General features: G+C 41.2%; 1 protein-coding gene across 2 annotated transcripts in view; it reads left to right on the forward strand.

The window, feature by feature from the left end:
- ZBED1 (zinc finger BED-type containing 1) overlaps window positions 1–18,097 on the forward strand; it is a 127,393-nt gene that overhangs the window by 48,989 nt on the left and 60,307 nt on the right. Inside the window, exons 2-3 of one of the 2 annotated variants that reach the window (XM_033147476.1) lie at window positions 7,288–7,395; window positions 12,308–12,376. In XM_033147476.1, coding sequence (XP_033003367.1) covers window positions 7,288–7,395; window positions 12,308–12,376 — 177 coding nt within the window. Of the gene's footprint in view, window positions 1–7,285; window positions 7,396–12,307; window positions 12,377–18,097 lie in introns of both variants that reach the window. The other variant, XM_033147477.1, reaches the window with a different exon arrangement.

Here is an 18,097-nt window from a genome sequence, read left to right on the forward strand (position 1 = left end):
CTTTCATTAACATGTTTCTGAAGCTTCCTGATTGAACTATTCCATCTTCAAATTCATGTATTCAGACTAGGTGTGTTAATGGTTTCCCAATGAGGAATCAACTTAAAATATTGTTAAGTGTTACCACTTCCTCTTTCACTGTTCATTGCGCCAGTAAATGTGCTGACTTCTTTGTGTCTACATACAAATGCTTTGTCCTATGTGAGGGCACAAGCTTCTGTTCCAGATTTGCATCCTACTTAAGTTGCGAATGGTCTTCCATGGAAAAAGCAACATTCTGGAAATACTTCATCTCATGTTGTGGGCATATGTTTTCCTGGCTCTGTACCGCACTGGAGAGTAGTTTGTTCAGAATACAGTTCTGAACAAGGGTTTGCAGTTGATTTTCTTCTTGCCAAAGGACCTCTACATGAACATGATGTGTCCTGCAGGCACAGGTGTGCAAGAACTGTGTATATGTTTCAGCCAACGATAGCCTCTCTATGATGTGTACCTATATCAAAACATTCTCTAAAATATATACAGTGGTACCTCGGGTTACAAACACCTCGGGTTACAGACTCCGCTAACCCGGAAGTAGTACCGGTACCTCGGGTTAAGAACTTTACCTCAGGATGAGAACAGAAATCGTTCGCTGTTGGCGCAGCAGCAGCAGGAGGCCCCATTAGCTAAAGTGGTACCTCAGGTTAAGAACTGTTTCAGGTTAAGAAATTTACATTGGGGAACAGTTTGAAGGCAAAGTGACATTGTTGTGTTATGGTGCTGGGTTTGATTCAGACTAAGGGTGGTGTCCATCTTAGCAATTCTACTAGCACAACCACTTTGTGCTGTGCAGTGGGACTTCCACTCCCTCACCTCTCACCACACATGCCCTTAATCTGCTCTAGGTGGTTTGGGGAACCCCAGAACATATTTAGAGAGTGTTGGGGCAAAGTGAAGGGTTCTGTTATGCTTTCAAAAGTGCTTATGCTAGTAGAAGTGTTTAGTTGGATACCTCCCAAAGTGAGTTGCGCTCAAACCCCATTGAAATCAATGTAGAGAGTTAACAAGCTCCAATGAAACCAATGGGATTTATTAGCAACACCCCATGGCTTTAAAATTATTGACCAAACATTGATATTTGAAGGTTCTCCCCCCCCCAATAAACCAGCTCTTATTCTTCCCTGCACAGTATTTTGTTATAGCAAACTTCTGATTTGTGTTTAATGAAGGTTCACTTCCAAGTGAACTTAATCTTGATTTCTTTTCATTCTTTCACTTTTGGAATATAATTAAAGTAACTCTAAACTGATTGTCCAGTTCAGAAGTGAAATGATTGCCTTATCTTCAAGGGTCAAGAACTTCCAGCAGCGTCCAATCACTTTATCAGCAGTCATTAACTCGTGGTGTTATCTGATTTTTTTTAATAAAAGGCCTCATTTTCAGGGTACTTGGAAGTCCTGCTGGCTTATTCAAGATGAGGATGAAGCACACACTACCTGTTAACAGGCTTTCTCTTGATTATTACTTTGCATGTCTGAGGGCTAAGACATTGTGAACTTTACATGGATTATGTAGCAGGTGATGAGTATCTGCTGGTAACTGGAATTCTAAGAATTTAGAAGGCCCTTAAGCCGGCATATTCTCCCCTCCCCACCCCACATTGTCAAATAGGGATGCCTGCCAAATTGTATTTGGGTTTTTTTCTTTCTGTAAGGGAATTCTGGTTGAGCATTTGAGCTTTCGCCATGTTCGGCAGATGAACAATTTCCAAAGTTTTCTTGTGTTAATCGTTTGTATTCATGTTGCTTACTCAATGTTACGTTGGTTACAAAGGCAGTACAGCAGAGCTTTCCAAATGCTGTGTCACGACATGTCAGTGTGTCGGCTGCGGTGTGTAGGTGTGTTGTGCGAACACTCTTCTGCTCTCCTCCAGGGGCTGAGAAGGGAGTGGGCAGCCTGCTGGTTTGCTAATAAAACTGAATTACTGCATCACGAAATGATGCATGCCTAAAAAGTGTGTCACCAACATGAAAAGCTTGGAAAGCTCTGCAGTACAGTGTGTACTGAGTTGGGGTGTGTCAAAGAAACCCGTTGACTCAAACAGGTATTGCAGTGAATAACTATTATTTACAAAGCACCTAAACATTTTTTGGCAGTGTACAGAGATTTAAAACAAAAACAAGGCAAGCTCATAATCTAATAGAAACAATACAGAAGGAATAAGGGATGGGAACAGAAGATGAAAACAAGCAAATGCAACTACCAGTTCTAAAAAAATTAAATAATTGCTGTTCCAGTGACTGGCTGGTGAAGAAAGAGAAGGAGATGGCAGTTGGTCACAGCCTCCTCTCTCCTTGATACACACATACTTTGGAGTCGGCTCCTTGAAGTTAAAGGACACATTGCTGGATGATTCATGACATTCAGGTGTGTGGTAGGTTTTTTCTACTGCACACCACTTTCTGCAGATTTGGTCTCAGTTCTGAGTGGTGATCTGTAAGCTGGACAGCTGTCCTCTTAACGGCAGTGTGCGGTTTATAGAGAACAATTAGGGGATGAAAATTCTCCTACATCAGCAACAAGACTAGCATGCAGCCAGTGACCCTCTGATGCAGCCAGATGGAAATGGCTGCTGAAGGAAATGGGTTCTGGGAGAAGAAAAGCCGGTTCAGAGAACAGGTTTCTCAGCGGCAATCAGCCATAATAACTAAAAAACAGGACCTCTTATTACAGGCAGCATACGTCTGATTATCACATGCTGAGACAAAACCAGGGATGGCTATTTCTAGCACGGCCCTGTTGGTATTTTTCATGGGGCGTATAACTGGGTATTGCTGAAGGCAGAATGTTTGACTAGATGGACTTTGGGTGTCATCAAGCAACGCAGTTCTAATCGGTGGTTGTCAGCTGGAAGTGCCATCTCCCCTTTCTCTCCTAGGAAGTGGGCGTACACCTGCTACCATCAGCCTGAACACAGCTGGCTGGGGGACTTAAGACAGACATGACGGCTTGTTTGGGGAGCAGGGCGATACAAAACGGCAAGGGGTTTGTGGGTGGAACAGTGTATGTGCTTAACTGCTGTTTTTATTTTTTCATTCAGCTGGGAAGTGGCTGACCCAGTCAGCTGAGAAAAACACACACACACCACACACACACACACACACACACCCCTACACCTGCATTTACTGTATTTTCTAACACACACACCCCACACCTTATTTGCATGTTGAAGCAAATCTGTGATTCAGCAGAGCTCTTGTTTCAAGATGACCAGTGTGCAAATTATGAACCAGGGCAGTTGTGACCATGAGATGTGCCTTTCTTAAAACCAACAATTGTGTCCCAGAGAGCAATGATATATCAGATATATATCAGAAATCATGCTGTGCTGTCAGCAAGAGAACTTAGTGACTCTGTAGCCCTACCATCACCACATGTATAACTCTCAGACATGTGGACCTCTCAGACAATGTGCTGACACACTGGTAGATTCTAGAGGTGGAAGGCACCTAGTAGGATCGCTAGTGCTATACAGGAATCTTTTGTCCGGCATGGGGGTTGAACCTACGACCCTGAGATTAAGAGTCTCATGCTCTACTGAGGGGCAGGGCTTTGCCACATGCCTCTGTTCCCCCTCACACATTTGTTTATGTGCCTGAATAGGGCTTGTGAGAAACTGCATAGTCAACAATGTGATTCACCAAGGCTCTTCTGTGGCCTTCATTGCATCGGAAAAGCTGTTTGCCTGGAATCATCAGTTTGCAGATGACAACTGTGCACACTCAAGTTGTGATGATTAGAGCCTTTGGGCCTTACAGTGACTATTGCTGAATCAGCAGATTATTACCTTTTATATCCACTTCTTGTTTTTAAATAATAAACATTATTAATAATAAACAACAACAAATGTTTACCATATATGTGTAGGAAGGGTTGATGGGAAGTGTGGCTTCTCAGGCCGTCTGCTGATGTCCACATGTTCAGCCTTGATGTCTGCATATGGACCTCTATGGGAATCAGAAGCTTGATCACACAGGTTCCAGCTGCAGTGGAAGTCTACCATGCAGGCTTTCCTGGTTCAGATGTCCATGCCTAATGTGTAAACCTGGATTTATGTATCTGGATTCTCTTCACTCGATTCACTCATGGAGAGAGCTGTACTTGTGCTCAGTTATGATATCTGAGTGAGAGGGGATTTTTGCTAAATGAAAATACTTCCAATCTAGATCTCTTATTTCATGCCTCAATAACTAAAGGTACTTTCCTGTTGGCCTATCCATCAACAAACACACAACCTACTGGGGAAATGAAAGTAACCATAATAACAAGCTGAATACAGGACTCTTAGCTCCAAAACCCATGATAACCGGAGGCAATATTTACCAGCTACTATACCCGGTACTGGCATTCAGACCCTGGAGAGTTGACCAAAAACATTAGCCAGCCCTGGTATAGACAGTAGGGAGAATGTGATAGGTGGGTGAACTGAACTGCAAGAGAATGTCTTGATCCATTGCCATGGTCTCCTTCAGACTATTTTGGCTGAATTGTGACTTCAGTAAGGTAGACTTGTATAATTTGCTTTGCTCAGAGTTGGAATATGAAAAAACCCCCAAGCCAGCTGCTGATGCTCCATCAGTTTCGAGCAATACAGTTTCCTTTAAGTGTATGCAGGAAGCTGCTTGGAGAATTTCATCTGTGTTTTGCTCCTTGTATGCCAAAAATGCCAGCAGCCCCCTGTCACTTCCTTGTTCCTCCTGATCTTTTGTGCTGTCGTCCAATGCAACCTATTTTATCTATGTTTCAGGGCTGCTCTTGTCTGACATTACAAAGATTTCTCCCAGCTGTTTCCCCTTACCTTGTTTCATCCTTGCCTTCAAAGGCTATACAGTATTGCTTTTTGTTGTGTACACCTGCGTATTCAATGAGATCAGAGTCCCCCTCCACCCCAGAATTTAGTACAACTTATGATTTTAAACATGTAGTATTACTAATAAATGTATTAGGTCTTTTTTTCTTTTAACACATTGGCCAGTTTTCCCCCATGTGTGCATGAAGCTTGTGTGTGTGTGTGTGTGTGTGTGTAATCTTTACAAAACTATAAAATGCTTACAATGATCAGTAACCCAACATAATGGACTTATTGCTTCTTATATTGCCAAATCATTCTGCAATGCGAAGTAAATAAAATTGACTGCTTTATGGAATGAAGCTGGCTTATAGACTGTGTAGTGAGGCCTATTATTGTTATGTTATTATGGTGTTATGGTGTAATTCCAGGCTAATGAAAAAGAGGGAAGCAAAATTGTGCATGTGCATACACGTAGGCTATGTATGGTGCTTAAATAGGATATCAATTTCTATATCAATATTACCTTCCGAAACTTAGAAAATATTTTAATTATTATGTTTATTTATTAGTTTGTAAACTTTTTTATACAGTACTTGCCTTTTCTCCGCAGAGCTCAAGCATGTAGATGGCAGTTACCTTATATTATTAGCAGCATAACAATACTGTGAGGAAAGTTAAGCCACTCAGTTAGATTCATGGTTTACATGGTTTAGAATGGGAACCTTGGTTTGCACATTTACACCCAGCTTTCCAGCTGTTACTCATTATGGCTTCTTTATATTGTCGACCAATATCGCCAACCAATTTTGAAGTGGTTTCAGCCCTATGCTTAAAGGGTGTGACCGTGCTAATTCTTCTGGACCTCTCACTGGTTTTTGATACTACCGGCCATGGTGTTTTGGCCCTAGGCTGTTTTTCCTATGAGGTCCCTCTTGTCCCCCTTTCTTTCCAACAGCTACTGTGAGGGGTGCCAAATGTATGCCGATCATTCCCTACTTCAGTGTTTTTCAACCTTTTTTGTGCAAAGGCACACTTGTTTCATGAAAAAAGTCACGAGGCACACCACCATTAGAAAATGTTAAAAAATTTAACTCTGTGCCAATTTTGACTATATATAAAGTAATTTTTTTTATTTTTCCCACGGCACACCAGGCAACATCTCACGGCACACTAGTGTGCCGCGGAACAGTGGTTGAAAAACACTGCGCTACTTTACCTTTCTTTTTCTTTTTTGACATCTGAGTTAAGTGATGTGTCAGAAAGTGCTGAATTTGGTAGTGGAATGGATGAAGGACAATAAACTGGAATACAGCCCTGAAGAGGAAGGCACTGAGTGTAGGCGGTTCATCTACTGGAGGAGGCAGTGTTCTTCCTGTTCTGGGTGGGATTGCACTCCTCTTCAGGGATCAGTGTTGTACCTGGATCCAGATTTGTCACTTGAGATCCCTGTGAAAGAATGCCTTGCCTCAGCTAAGGCTGGTGTGTCAGGTACAACTTGTCCTAGACTGGGATAAGCTTTGCTAGCCTTCAGATGCTGACTACTGTAATGTGGGGTTGCCTCTGAAGCTGCAGCTCTTTCAAAATAAAGCCGTATTTCAAGCACAGTTTGAAGTGCTTGGACTTTACCTTAAAAGCCTGACATGATTTGGGGCTTGAATATTGAAGGATCACTTCCCTACTCCCAGATGAAGGTGGTTATGTATTGAGGACACTTCTAGTGGTCCTCCACAGAGTTCACCCTCCCGAGGAGCAGTGAGTGGCAACCAGGATAATGGCCTTCTCAGTAGTGGCACCTTAGTTATGGAATTACCTTCTTAGGTAGCCTTGGTTTGGGACTACATTAATTTCTTAGCATCAGGTACATGCATGGATTAGATGGGCTTAATATATTTATCGGTATACAATTTCCCCATTTTTATAAGTTTTAGTATGTATGATTTTCTTTTGGATTAAGGGTTGGCACACATCACCTTTATGAATGTATTGTAATGAGTGATGCCTAAAATACAATAAAAAATAATCTGAATCTCAGCACCAGGTGATAACTTGATAATTCTTCCAGACTTTATAAGTTTGGGGGTTGTTGTTTTTTGAGCTGCTGCTTTATTGTTTTATTGGTTTTTAAAAAAATTATTATTACAGCTGACTTTACTGTCCGTGTATTTTTTATTGTGATTTCTTTGTAAAGTGCCCTGGAAACATGGATAAAACCACTGTTTTGTGTTTTTAATTTTATATAAGAGATTTTTTTTTTAAATGTGGTGGTTGGCTGCAGCAACTGTATGCTATTGGTGTTCTTCACATGATCCATAAAACAAAACCTTTGTAACTGCTGCAAGAACAATCGCCACATAACATGAAATGGCTGTAGCTGAATATTTCGTTACAATGAGTAATGTAAGCATTGTAGTAAAATAGAACCTAACCTGAATTACTTTTCTCTTTTCATGCAGTTTTTCCTCTTCAAAATGGGAATGTTGCCATAGTGACCGGAGGCACTAGAGGAATTGGTTACCATACTGTGAAGTATTTGGCAAGACTTGGCATGCACATCATAATAGGTACTGTTGGTATTGCAATGATAAAAATATTTATTAACAATGTAATGTCATGTAATTTGATTTAATTACTAGTTACCTTTGCATCGCATTATTTGCCCCAGGAGCTCTGAGTAGCATTGTAAGCCTAGCCATCACTCTCGTATGTTGGTTCAGTTGAGAGATGATAATGATAACTCATAGTCTGTCCCATAGACATAAAGCAAAGTAAAATATAGCACCAACAGTAATGCATTGAAGTTATGGGACATTGGCCAGTATCCTAGAGGGTTGCAACCAGTAGGGGTTACTTCTTATGCAAAATAGATTCTTTCAACACAGTTTGATTTTCCAGGTGCAAGGTTGTTGTGAGAGCTATTTGGAGAAAATAAATAACAACAATAATAATTGCTGTGCTTGCAGAAGCTTTTTTTTTTTTGCGGGCAAGGAAGATATAGATCAGGCATAGGCAAACTCAGCCCTCCAGATGTTTTGGGACTACAATTCCCATCATCCCTGACCACTGGTCCTGTTAGCTAGGGATCATGGGAGTTGTAGTCCCAAAACATCTGGAGGGCCGAGTTTGCCTATGCCTGATATAGCTGTGAGTTCCCCTATTAAAGTAAACCACATCTTGTGTTCCCTGGTCATTATGGAACAAACGATAAAATCAATGCCATTGTTAATGAAGTTGGTTAAATTGGCCTGTAAGCTAAGGACAAGGTTTGGAATTTTGAGTACAGTGGCATCTCTCTGACCTCTGGGTTTTTTTTTTTGGGGGGGGGGGGTTTGGAAGCTCATAAAAAGCATTAAGTTCAATGTTTGTCCAAATTTGAATTACATGTAGCTGAGTTCCATAGTAGCTGTGATTATAGTTTGTTTGTTTGTTTGTTTTTAAGCTGAAATGTCATTCATTTGCATTTCACTCTGAATGGCCTTATTTTAGTTCCTTAAAATGTGCCAGTTTGTTTGTGTATTTGAAGAAGTGGCTGGCCTGACTTCCATGTCTGTTTGGGTTACTTTGTCGGTAGCCAGAAAAAATTCAGTCTGTGACTTGGGTAAACAAAACGTCTCTTCTTTAGTTTCTAGGCAGCATTAGGCTTGACAGCCTGTATCATCTGATAGACAATGCACTGCTTTACGTGTCTTCTAAAATGTTCTAATATAACTGTCCCTGCTGTGACTGCACTTCAGGAGATAAATGTTATTTTATTACCTTTTCCCTAGCTATGTAACACAGTAAGACTAGAAAGCGTTTGGCATTTCATCTGCACAGGGAGATCCTATGTGACTATGATCAAATATACTTGCCAAGGCTTCGTGCTACAAATAATTATAGGCACATATCTATACTTCCTCTGTTGCATAAATAGTAGAGAAGGAATACAGAAAGTTTTCCACCATAATTCTTATCACCAATGAAAAATTAGGATCTGGCAAAATAAACAGTTGCTTATGTTTTACTAAGAGAGCATGTTCATAGAAATAATGATTTTGAGATACTGATAACAAATCATCCTGGAAAGTACACCGAGAAAAAGGAAGACATTTGGCTGGATTTCTATGCTCAGATACAGTTTTGCATAGCTGAGGTTCAGATCATGGAAGATGCTGCAGTGAGCAGCATTCTGAGTTTCTTGTATGAATTTCAGAATTAAAACAGGGCTCTTAGCTGCCATCCATCACTTTTTACCAGCTGATTGCTTTGAGTAAACCTCTTTACCTTGTAATTTTAGTGTTGATTTATATGTTCAGCATTATTTATATTTAGCTTTTAGTGTAAAGCAAAATGAGTGTTTAATCTCAGCAATTTATGAGCCTTTGAATTGCAATTTCTTTTTGCATCCCTTCACATATACGCTCCCCATCAATATGTTCATCCACTACATCAGCAGCAGGCCAACCTCTAACAAAAACGTTTGTTCTATGACCTTTCAGAATGGTTGGTTTTCTTCTGCTTCCTTATTTGTGGAGACATCGCTTATGGACAATCCTTACTACTTTATTTTTTAAAAGCATTAATTGGGTGAAAACGAAAATAACTAGTTGCAACTTGCAGCCAGTTCTGTGTGCCTAGCAGAGTTCTGGGTTTGATTTCATTTAACAGCAGCCAGCTCCACCCCATGGCAAACTGCTTTTGGAATTGTGAGAACTAGTTAGAATCTTGGTCTTGTCATGGAGCAAGTCCTAGCTGCTACAAAGAGCTGTGGATCTCTTGTTTGCCAATAAGCATGACTGCTGAAGTTATCCTGACCCCTGCTGCTTCCTGGTGTTAGGGAAGGGCCTGTTGCAAGGTTTTTCTTTTAACCAAGTTTCACAAACTTATTTCATACTTTAAGAGGAGAACCCAGGCTGGTATGAACCAAACTTTGTGCCAGTGTAAGGGGGGGGGGGGAGGTTCATCATAGTCAAGGCAAACAAGGGAATTTAGTGGAGAGGTACATTCACCTAAGAGGGAGTTAAGGGAGTACCTGAGTCCACGGTCCATTCCTGATCTCTTATCTTATTGTTAAGTGGCCAATAGCAGAATTTCTGAACTGAACTGCAGAAGCAGTGCAATTTCACAGACTTAATTGCACAACAACAGCAGTAACTGAAGAAGCGCCAAAACTTTCCCCTTGCATATTGAAATATGCATGCTTGGTAAGCAATTACTTAATTTGTCTTTCCTTCTCTTGAAGTCTGTGGATATAATCTGCTGCCCCCTTTATGAGAGGCAATGTCACACTGCTTGGAGTGTAGAAAGACAATGTTAAATTAATTGTGTTTTTATATTGTATTTTTATCTTGTGAACTGCCATGAGATCTGTTGATGAAGGGCTGTATATAAATCTTAATAATGAATAATTTTATGTATTCATTTTAAAATATATGTCACCTTGAGAGTTTAACTTAGCATATTATATTAACATAATAGTAAAAGAAAACAAATTAAAACAAAAATAACAGAGTAAGAAAATACAATACGATTTCTAGAAGACGTGTTTAGAAATATTCATCTGGAACTGCATCCATATAGAAGTGCTCGGGTGTTGTTTTTTTTTTAAAAAAACGAATATTCAGCATGAAATAAGTTAATATGCAATATGTTGTCCAGATGAAATTAATATTACCAGGACTTAGACAAGACTCTGGAGGCTTCTTAATAAGCCTGCTTGCTGTACCGCAGCTGATGGATGAGGAGGAAGATCAGATGAAACTCTTGCAGGGATTATCATAGAAGCTTCCTTTCCCCCCAGCATAGCTACATCCTATGGCACACGTTGGATTTTAATTCCCTGCTGTAGAAAATCACTTAGACTGAGAAAGTGAGGAGATGTGATCTCATGCCCATAGCTTCGTTCAGCGAGAACTCCATGGATATGGCAGTTTTACTGGAGGGTTTGTTCGTTGACACTGCATCTATTTTTAGGGATTAGGATCAAACTGGATGTTTGGGCTGTGTAACCCCAAGATTATTTCTACAGTGAAAACAAATACTGTTAAGAGATATTTTCTTTCTTTCTTTTGTTTAACTTTCTTCCTGCCGCCCTACCCCACTCCACGGTTAAATAAAAAGAGATCAGCCAGGCAGTGCTGCTGATATAATTGAAAAGCTGATCTAATAGATGCAGAGTCAATTGCAGAGCAGTGTTCATGTCAGGAGTTTGCAGACAAAAATTGCTGTCTGTGTCTATAACTTTTAAATCATATAAAGACTGCCCATTTGAAATGGTTACATAAGATTTTACTTGGGAAGCGGGGTGGATTGCATAGGAGAATGAAAGCTATTGTGAATGGTAAAAAAATGACCAGTTACAAGCTACTTTCAGAAAAAGCACAAGGAAAATGAATGTGTGTGTGTGTGTGATCTTTTGGTCAGCTTTACATTTACCTTATAGGCATTGTTGCACAGCAATCTAAGGGATATTCTTTAAAATTGTGGCGAGTAAAGAATGATTGTTATGAAAGTGGAGAGACTGTGGAGTTATCAACTAGCTTAGAATAGTTAAAATTAATTCTGAAGGATCAGTTATAGGCTTTTGTTTTGAGTCTGACATGAAATATAGAATTTGTCCTAAAAATTCAACCTGAACATTGATTTTGATAGCTCACCCTTCAGTGCAGATGCAGATAATTCATGGGAAGAATTTTCTATTTTGTTTCGACTATGGCAGACCAACACGGCTACCCACCTGTAACTGGAACATTTTCCTGTTTTGCTAATGGTTGTAGGGACCAGCTTGATATTCAAAACTGAAATGTAGAGTTGTATCCAGAATTTATGTCAAACAATCTTTCCATATTTCTCCACACCTCTGCCTTCAAGGAAAATAGGACATATATTACTGTTCTTTCTATTCCCTCCACTCCCCAGCTTGAAAATGAATGCAAAAGTTAATCATGTATTTGAACATCGGTGTATTCTGCCTTTAACTGCATTCCCTGCCCTCACCTCACTAAAATGGATCAGTGGTTAAGCTGCTTCAAATACAGAAATGTGCCATAAATTTACAAACCAAGTTTCAGTCCTTAAGTGAGAGAAAACACATCACATTTCTCCCTTTCTGTCTGTCATAGCTTAATTGAAAATAGAAGTGCAGTTGGGCTGATATCTCATCTGAAACATATATTTTGTTTCATGTTCTGAACATGTACCAAATTTTATTCCAGTATCTCAGTGTTCAAGGGAGATGCTGTGTTTTAAAGCCAATAATAAATGGACAATTAAGCTTTTCTCCACTAAGACCTTATTTCACTCATCCAATAACAGAATTCTTTCTTATATTTATTGTAACTCCCCCCCTCCCCTTCTCTGCCTCCTTTGCTTAAACATTTAAGAATTTCAGGTGTAGATTTTTCTTTTTGCAGGATTTATTATTGCGCTGTAAGACTGTACTCCACAATATTGACAGTTTTTCACAGTTATTTTTTCTCTATCTTGATTTAATAACAGCTGGAAACAAGGAAAAAGAAGGCCAAGAAACTGTGATGAAAATAAAAGAAGAAGCTTTAAATGCAAAAGGTACTTCTATATGCCTTTCCCAGCAAAATTAAAAATCAAACCTCTTCAGCAATGTATTTTTCTCATGGGCACTTGTCAGTTCAAGGTACTGATTGTGTGGACTTTTCACAAACATGTATGTGACACTTGTCATTGAAGTGATCGATTGACCATGTATAGGGCAAGGTGATCTTGCAAGGAAACTGGCCACAAGCTGTTAAGGGCCTTAGATGCTAATAGTTATGCCTTGTCAGGGCAGATCTAGATGTAAATAAATGATAGTTGTTCTGACTGGATAAGTGTAGTGACACGTTCTGCCTTTCTTCTTTCCCAGCGGCCAAGATCTATGTGCCAGAGCCCCTTTAAAGCAAATCTTGCCCATCCATGAGGAGGGGTGAAGCAGCCCCCTCAGGTGGTGGAAGCGCAAGAAGTGGTCCGCTGCTTCTGATGCTGGCAAAATGCTCCCACTCACCGACTTTCAGTGAGAGGGAGGCATACCAGCATGCAGTGTTGCCGCTCCCTGGTGTGGAGGAGACGAGTGCCAAGGCCTTGCCGAACGCCCCCCTTTTGACAAATTTTGGTGGTGGGGTGTTCTGGCAGTGGGGGCAGGCGGAGCATGGGGCAGCAAAAGGGGGCACATTCCCATTTCGAAATGGGACAGGCTGCCCCTGTTTCATAGTGTTCTCATGAGAGCTTGTGCAGCCCTCTGATTCTCACCATAGCTGCTGTTGTTTCTGGCGACGCTGAAGAAGGGAAAATGAGGCGCTTTCCCCCCCCAGCAGGAACTCATTTCCAGCACCTCTCAGGTGGGCACCATTTGCCATTCTAAGAGAACAAGGGTGGCATTCGTGGTGAGTTCCGGCACATTTCCCCCCTGGAAAAATAGCACTGGGAAAATGCACACAGAGGCCATGTGAGAGATGATTAGGCAAGTGGGGAATTGCATGGTTCATTTGGGATATTTGCATAGATCAGTCATTGCTTTTTACTGCAAAAAGTGACACATGGTTCACAGTTGCTTTTTTGTAAGAAGCCTGCAGACTGTAAATTAGAACAGTAGTGGGAATAGCACAGTTGGTGTGTGTGTGCGCGCGTGTGCACACACACACACAGTATTTGTTCATAATTATTCAGAAACAAACCAGGGCAGATGGTTGAGAGTGGTTGGTTGGTTGGTTTGCTTGTTTGTTTTAAGACCCAAAAGGGGGCATCAGCCCACGTGGCAAAGGGTATTGTTTGTGAGTAAGGCAGAGTTGACATTTAGCCTCCATTTTCTCGGAAGAAAACCACGAGAAGAGAATATTCCATAAGTAATGCAATGAGCACAAATATTTCTACTGTAAGATAGCAGTTGTGACAAGCCGAGAGGGAACAGAAAATCAGTTTGACAGTAAGCAAACCCTGATAAGATTCTCATGAAACTTTTTAGAATAACTTGTCTAGACAATTTTTTTAAAAAGTCTGTACCATCTAAATTTATTTGCGTAGATAATTGGCAAAGGATTAAAAGAAGTGTTAGGTTTTTTAAAAGTTAGTCTCCTGGTTTCAGGTAGTATTGCAGAGCTGTGTAAAGATGCTTGTGCCACCACAATCTCCCTCCCTTTATCTACAGCGTCTTCATTTTCTTAGTATGCTAAACAAACATCTGATAGACAGTGACATGATAGCCATGTAGGGGGCAAGAGTTCAGCCTTTCAGATGCCCTGTGTTGTTTGTTCTTTGAGTGGTCAACTCCTTCCAGGACTGTGTATAACACTGCTTGCTCCCACAGTGAGGCTAGTTGTTCTGTGGTTCCAGAAGACTCTCTTAACTGTAGCTACTAATGAGTAAGAGGAGCTGACATGTGCAAGCCAACATCCCCAGTGAATTTAGCCACAGGCAATGCAGTCTGTGAGAGGGGGCTGTTTCTGATGGCTGTAGATGCATAGCCAATAGTTAGGGTTGATTGAAGCCTCTGCTCTATAGCCATATGGATCAGTTTAGTCTTGGATATGGAGCATTGGCCCATGATCTACTGCCACCAGGAGCTTCTTCAGGCAGCACACAGCCCAGAATATCATCACCATCACCATCATTTTATTTTATTATGCATTCATCTGTAGTGCTACAGTTCTCAAAGAGTTGTATCCTGTGCTGCAATAGTATTCCACTTGTGCAACAGTATTTTCCTCTTCTCCCCCCACGTGCCCATAATAAGCTGCAGAGTGCCCCCTGACCCTCTGGAGCAGATTTTGAAGGTCCGATGTGGGTTGCAGAGGAGAGGAGGGGAAATTTTTGTTGCACAATATGAAGTCTGCTAAGTGAACAGAACAGGAGCATCAGTGCGCTAAAATATAAAACTAAATCCAAATCTGAAACATGTCACATGCCTTCTTTTCGTATGGCAAAGGTTTGAAATGAAAACACACTTATTAAGGCATCGTACGTGGCAGACATTTGATTTGCACAGACAAAGATTTCTATTGTGTCCTAGTTTTGTCCCCGTGGAGGCAAAATGCACTGGGCACTTGCATACCTCCTGGACCACTTTATTTGCACAGTTTTCCTGGAGCAACAGATCTCACCAGGAGTAACTTGCAACTAATGTATCATTGATTTAAGCTGGAGACGGCTTCCTTTGAGGAAGATGTATTTTTTCACACTATAATTAGGGTGTCTCGTAGTTTTCTCAAGAAGAATATTTTCATCAGTGCAAGATCAGAGGGAGAAAAGGAATTACATAGTGCTTTTTTCGCAAGACTGGCTTGTGCAGGCAACTGCTTCCTTCTTTTAACAGCTGTTTCAGTACAAGGTGAATGCAGAATTGTGTATTATGCTAATGTTTATTTTATTACTTATTAGGTATCTATATATGATATTCATCACACAACCTCCTTGTTAAGATGCTTCTGATTAGCGTGTCTTCATGCTTAATTTGCTACCTGAATTTTACATTTGTCTTCTTGGGTCTAATTTTAGTAATTCTATTTTCAGACTGCGAAGTCCCCTTAGCAATCAATCTCTTATTCCAAACACATCCATAATACAAGCAAGATTTTTAGTAGCATATAATTCATTAATAATCTGTGTCTTGATAACCACTGAGACAAAAGCTGATTTCATGTAAAATGCATAAACCAGAAGAATCTGAATAGCAGATGGAGTTGGTGTCTGAATGAACATAGGTTGTTGCCATAGTAAATAGAAATTGTTTGGACTGGGAGATTGATGCCACCCAGTAGTCTGTCATTTGAATGGCTGTTACTGTTGAACAAGGGAGGAGCAAACGGAATACTATTGTGGATGGAGGACAGGCCAGCATCCCTGATCTTAAAAAACAACAACCCAATAATACAGAATTAGTGAGACATACATTTGGATTTTAACTGAGGGGATACATGGAAGGGTTGGACTGTGTGGGTAGTGACCTGGAATGAGTCAAGAGCTGGGAGCTGGAAGTCAGGTCTGAAGAGCAAACAGGATCAGAGGAGAAACCAGAAGGCAGGATTGGAGAACAGGTCAGAAGCAAAGACTTGCTGGACCTTGTTGCTCACTGAGACAGGAAGTTCTACCATGCTTCCCAGGATGAGTCAATCTGTGTGGCACCAGTCTGAATACTGCACTGCCTTTGTTCACCAGATAGGGCAGTGGTCAGCAGTCCCAATAGGAGAACCATTGGGTGGGGGCATGTGCAATGACAGCGACTACAGCTTTATGATGATTCTTCTATGGAAGCAGCAAATGCATTTTTCTTCTGAATGCCGGTTGCTTGGGTGAAGACCTTGCTCCTTCATTGTTGACTTCCCAGAGGCATCAGGATTGCATGAAACAGGGTTCTTGACAAAAGAGGCTTTTAGCCTGAGCCAGCAGAGCTGCTCTTAATGCTATGCATGTTACTGCCACACACATGAGGAGAAAGTAATCAGTGCAGACCTGGAGAACTAGGCATGTCCCAGTTTTTGCTTAGGTAAAGGTAAAGGGACCCCTGACCATTAGGTCCAGTTGTGGATGACTCTGGGGTTGCGGCACTCATCTCACTTTACTGGCCGAGGGAGCCGGCGTACAGTTTCCAGGTCATGTGCCAGTATGACTAAGCCACTTCTGGCAAACCAGAGCAGCGCACAGAAACACCATTTACCTTCCTGCTGGAGTGATACCTATTTATCTACATGCACTTTGACGTGCTTTTGAACTGCGAGGTTGGCAGGAGCAGGGACTGAGCAATGGGAGCTCACCCCGTTGTGGGGATTTGAACCGCCAACCTTCTGATCGGCAAGCCCTAGGCTCTGTGGTTTAACGCACAGCGCCATGCGCGTGTCTCAGTTTTTGCTTAGCACGCAGCAAAAGCAAGCTCCTTCAGGTCATCATCCAGATTGTTACTGCAGGACAAGTGAACTGTTGGAGCAGGGCTTGTATTTGTAGCAATGTCACCTGGAATGGTAGTGTGACAATAACTCCCAAACTACCATTGTGACCACAACATCTCATTGTAGGGTTATAAATACACTGGTCAGGGGCTTTGGATTCCGACATGTTCCTTCACCACCACCACCACCACAACAAAAACAATTTATTTATACCCCACCATCTGGCTGGGCTTCCCCAGCCACTCTGGGCGTCTTCCAACAAAATATTTAAAATACATTAAAACATCAAACATTAAAAACATCCCTGAACAGGGCTGCCTTCACCACTACAGTGGTGCCTCTGGTTACGAACTTAATTCATTCCGGAGGTCCATTCTTAACCTGAAACCGTTCTTAACCTGAGGTACCACTTTAGCTAATGGGGTCTCCCGCTGCCTTCACGCTGCCACCGCACGATTTCTGTTCTCATCCTGAGGTAAAGTTCTTAACCCGAGGTACTACTTCTGGGTTAGTGGAGTCTGTAACCCGAGGTGTTTGTAACCCAAGGTACCACTGTAGTCTGTTTCTCCAATGAGAGACTGTTGCAAGCTAGCATTTGGTGTTATATTAGCTTCCCCCAAAGAACCCTATTAATTACCGGTAATAACTGAGAATGGTGTTGAAAAATTCAACTTAGAGATCCCTTTCCTGACCCACAGTTTCCTTGGTGGAGGGTGTGACTGTTAATCTACACTACCGTCTTAAACTAGTTTCCCCCCTCTGTGCCAGTATGCTAGTTCACATGATACCATGACAACCAGTCACTTAACTTTGTTTGCTTTCAGACAGTTATATGTTCAGATTTTATTTTCTTCCTCTTAATAGGATCTTGTGTGTTAGATGCATTTTATAATCAAGAGTGACCAGGACCGGATTTAGGTTTGATGAGGCCCTAAGATACTGAAGGTAATGGGGCCCTTTATATATCCAGTTGTCCTTTGTCAACAACAAATTGTTGCCGTTTTTTTGTGTTGAATATATGCTATATGGTAATTTATGGACCTAATAGGTATCTAAAGCCATTTGCACATAACAAATAGGAGCCTACACAACACGAAACACTGTTGCTGTGTGTAGGTTTTATTTTATTTGTTTTTTATCTTATATTTTGGAAATGTACATCCATTAAAAAAAAAATTGGGGCCCCCAAGCTATAGCATGTTTGGCTTATATGTAAATCCGACACTGAGAGTGACCTCATAGGGGCTTACATGTGGCGCCAAATCAGTTTGTGGCAGTTGAAGATGATGCACAAAATGTGTGCTAGGTATTCAGTGAAATGCCACAGAGCCCCTCTCCGCCTCATATCTTCCCAGAAAAAACAACAACACAATTAGATGGGGACCTTTTGTGGATC

The sequence above is a fragment of the Lacerta agilis genome, chromosome 4 (assembly GCF_009819535.1).
Source record: "Lacerta agilis isolate rLacAgi1 chromosome 4, rLacAgi1.pri, whole genome shotgun sequence".
In the NCBI taxonomy this organism is placed as follows: Eukaryota; Metazoa; Chordata; class Lepidosauria; order Squamata; family Lacertidae; genus Lacerta; species Lacerta agilis.